Source organism: Parasteatoda tepidariorum, chromosome 9 (assembly GCF_043381705.1).
Source record: "Parasteatoda tepidariorum isolate YZ-2023 chromosome 9, CAS_Ptep_4.0, whole genome shotgun sequence".
Taxonomy (NCBI): Eukaryota; Metazoa; Arthropoda; class Arachnida; order Araneae; family Theridiidae; genus Parasteatoda; species Parasteatoda tepidariorum.
In genome coordinates, this window is record NC_092212.1 from 86,389,707 (window position 1) to 86,392,663 (window position 2,957).

Consider the following 2,957-nt stretch of genomic DNA (forward strand, 5'->3'; position numbering starts at 1 on the left):
CCAAATTATTACACGCACTGTAATATTCTATATAAAATCTTAATTATCAGGTGATACTATACAGCTTTATTGTTTTTACAAGACTGGTTTGGACTTGTTTGGACTTGTTTAGTCTCGTGCATCAATTGGTAAAATTAGACGATATATAATAAAGAGTTCACGATTGGATAAATTAGACGATATGTTATATAATATGTTATATAAATATTTATTATATCAGGTATTGTATTGGTATATTATAATAATTAGACTAAATTATTCGGGGCACTGTAGTGTTTTAATAACTACTTGTTTTGCACTAGTTTATACACAATACTGTTATGTTTAAACATACATGTAAAGGGTTTTTATTGAGGAGAGTTTTTATATACTTCCCACTTGCATCAATATATTATTTTTTAAACGTATTGCATTACAATATTAACTAATTGATAAGCTAACATAAGCAAGTGTAAACCGGTTTCTGTCGCGTAAAAACAATAATGCTGTAAAGTATCACATGATAATTAAGATTTTACATAGAAATCCTATAAAACGTCTAAAAATAGGGCCAATAAAAAAATTTTTTTCTCCAATAAATGACGCATGTTATGTAGTTTGCAATGTTGCTGGAGAAAGTAGAGTTTAAACATACTCGATTTTTTTTAAAATAATAAATTGAAAAGAATTGTAACATTAATTCAAACGTTTTAAATTTTTTTTTTAATCACATCCCTCATTTTAAGCATCGGTTTCCTTTTCTAAATCTATTCTCTTTTTTTAATAACCAAAATGGTTTTCACTTAAATTCAGTTCACTTAAATTTCCAATTTCAGCATATCATTTACACCTGAAAGTTATTTCTGTTCCAAATACTCAATTAAATCATGAAGTCATTTAAAGGAGAGATCCATCGTCTTATGATGCTTCTACGTCATATTATGTCAACAATTTACTAGAAAATAACAATTATATATAAAAAAGAAAAGAAATATAGAACAACAACTCACCTCCGAGGGATATGTGAACCTGATGCGGAGTTTCTGCCAAAACAGCAGCGAGCAACCCGAACACCACTATCAACGACATTTTCCTCGTTCAATGTGAACATCATCTCTTTATATTTGTATGATTATGATATGACCGGTTCTCCAACTTTCCCTTCACGAAGACGAGAGTGACCGAGGCCTACTTTTCAAGGGATGCTGTGCGGGTCCCCTTTGGCCTTCTATTTTTCTAGGTGAAAGCAAATCGTCAGTTCAACATCAAACGGTGATTATTGAACACTCAGAGTTCCAACTGATTCCATTATTTATGTTTTGATTAACTCATTCGTTAACTCATGACTTCAAAATAAAATAATAAAAAGGTGACAAAAATTCGTGCATTATTTCAGTGTCGGATGAAAAACCTCATTAGAGGCCCCAAGCACTTAAAAAATTTTGATGCTCCTTAAATGTAATTAAGAACATCAATACACAAAAAAATGTTTTTCTTAAATAAAATTAAAGGAAATTTTAAATAAATAAATAAATTTATATGACGGCTAAATTCAGGGCCGGATTAACCTATAGGCACATTAGGCACGTGCCGGGCCTACGAAAAACTAGGGAGAAAAAAATTTGTTGACAAAAATAATTTAGCTTTAAAAACAACAAGTGTATTTTGCACAAAATTATGAAGATACAAATAAAAATATAATATTTTTCGGTAATAAATTATTTTGCAGAATCTTATGATCTAATATATTACTTTTTTGCGATTTTTGGATTCAACGAAATCTTGTATTATGCTGTCGAATTCCAAACTACGCAAAATGTCGTATTCAATAGACATAAGTGCGAGCGATGCCAAGCGATCTTGATTCATTGTTGAACGCAAAAATATGCAAGAAAATTTTAGCATATGTTTTGAAAAGAGGGGAGGAGTGGGGGAAGGAGGGGAGGGCCCAAAAACGGCTATGCCTAGGGCCTACGAAAGATATAATCCGGCTCTGGCCAAATTGAACGCTTTTTGGAGAGGATGTGGTGGAAATCAAAACTTTTCAATTCATTCTTTGAAGGTTTTTAAACGCTCATCACGTATTTTGCGATTTTAGAGCAAACCTGAAATTATTTTGACTTTTCTGGTGTTTTATTTCTTAACGCTAGATTGTCCAAGGAAGTCATTTCGACTGCTTTTTAAATTTCAATTAGAAGAACAATGATGTATAGAATGACACAATTTCTCAGAAATTTGTGACTTTTATAATTATTTTTATGGTTGATATTTGCTAATAACTGAATATAATATCAAAAATGTTAAAAATTAATTTAAACAAATTTCTTTATACATTAGTTATTCTTTTGTTCATTTTGACTGCTTTTGGGCAATATAGGTATTTCAGTCATTAAAAAAATTTCGTGGCCCCCAAGCTATTTTTTTTTTCTTTTTCCATTTTAATATACTACAAAATATGACCTAATTTTTTACACATACTTTCCGGGTGTTCCGTAAAGTCTTCCAATATATTTTTTTTTTAATTTTTGCTAAAAATATTTTCAATGTGAGTCGTCTCAAATTAATATTTACGTAAAAAGAATAAAAAATATTGAGCTTAAACAAATTTTTATGGATAAAAGCTGAAATTCAGTACAAAAACGGAATAACTCTTCTTTTTTTTATATCTCTGAGAATATTGTTAAACCTATGACAGTTCTCCGCAAATTTATAAAAGTTTTCTCACTATCAACAGCATTTATTATTAACGGAATTAACTCACTTTCGTGCTTGTAATGAAGGTAACTCCCTCTCTCCGTCTTCAGAAAGGGAGTTCAACGTTTCTTGTTCTAGTATTACAAAATTCTAACTATTAATTAATCTAATAAATCGAATTTTAATTATTCTAATTAATAATTCGAATTGTTTTCTTCTTTCTCGCTCTCTTGAAAAACATGGTGTTAATTTATACTATTTTAATTATTATTATCAATCAAAAA

General features: G+C 29.6%; 1 protein-coding gene across 1 annotated transcript in view; it reads right to left on the bottom strand.

Moving 5' to 3' along the window:
* Positions 1 to 1,151, bottom strand: part of LOC107437126 (acid phosphatase type 7) — a 27,773-nt gene extending 26,622 nt beyond the window's left edge. Inside the window, exon 1 of the mRNA XM_016049025.3 lies at positions 990 to 1,151. Within this exon, the coding sequence (XP_015904511.1) occupies positions 990 to 1,068 (79 nt within the window). The 5' untranslated portion in view covers positions 1,069 to 1,151. The remainder of the gene's footprint in view (positions 1 to 989) is intronic.
* Positions 1,152 to 2,957: the final 1,806 nt, after the last annotated feature.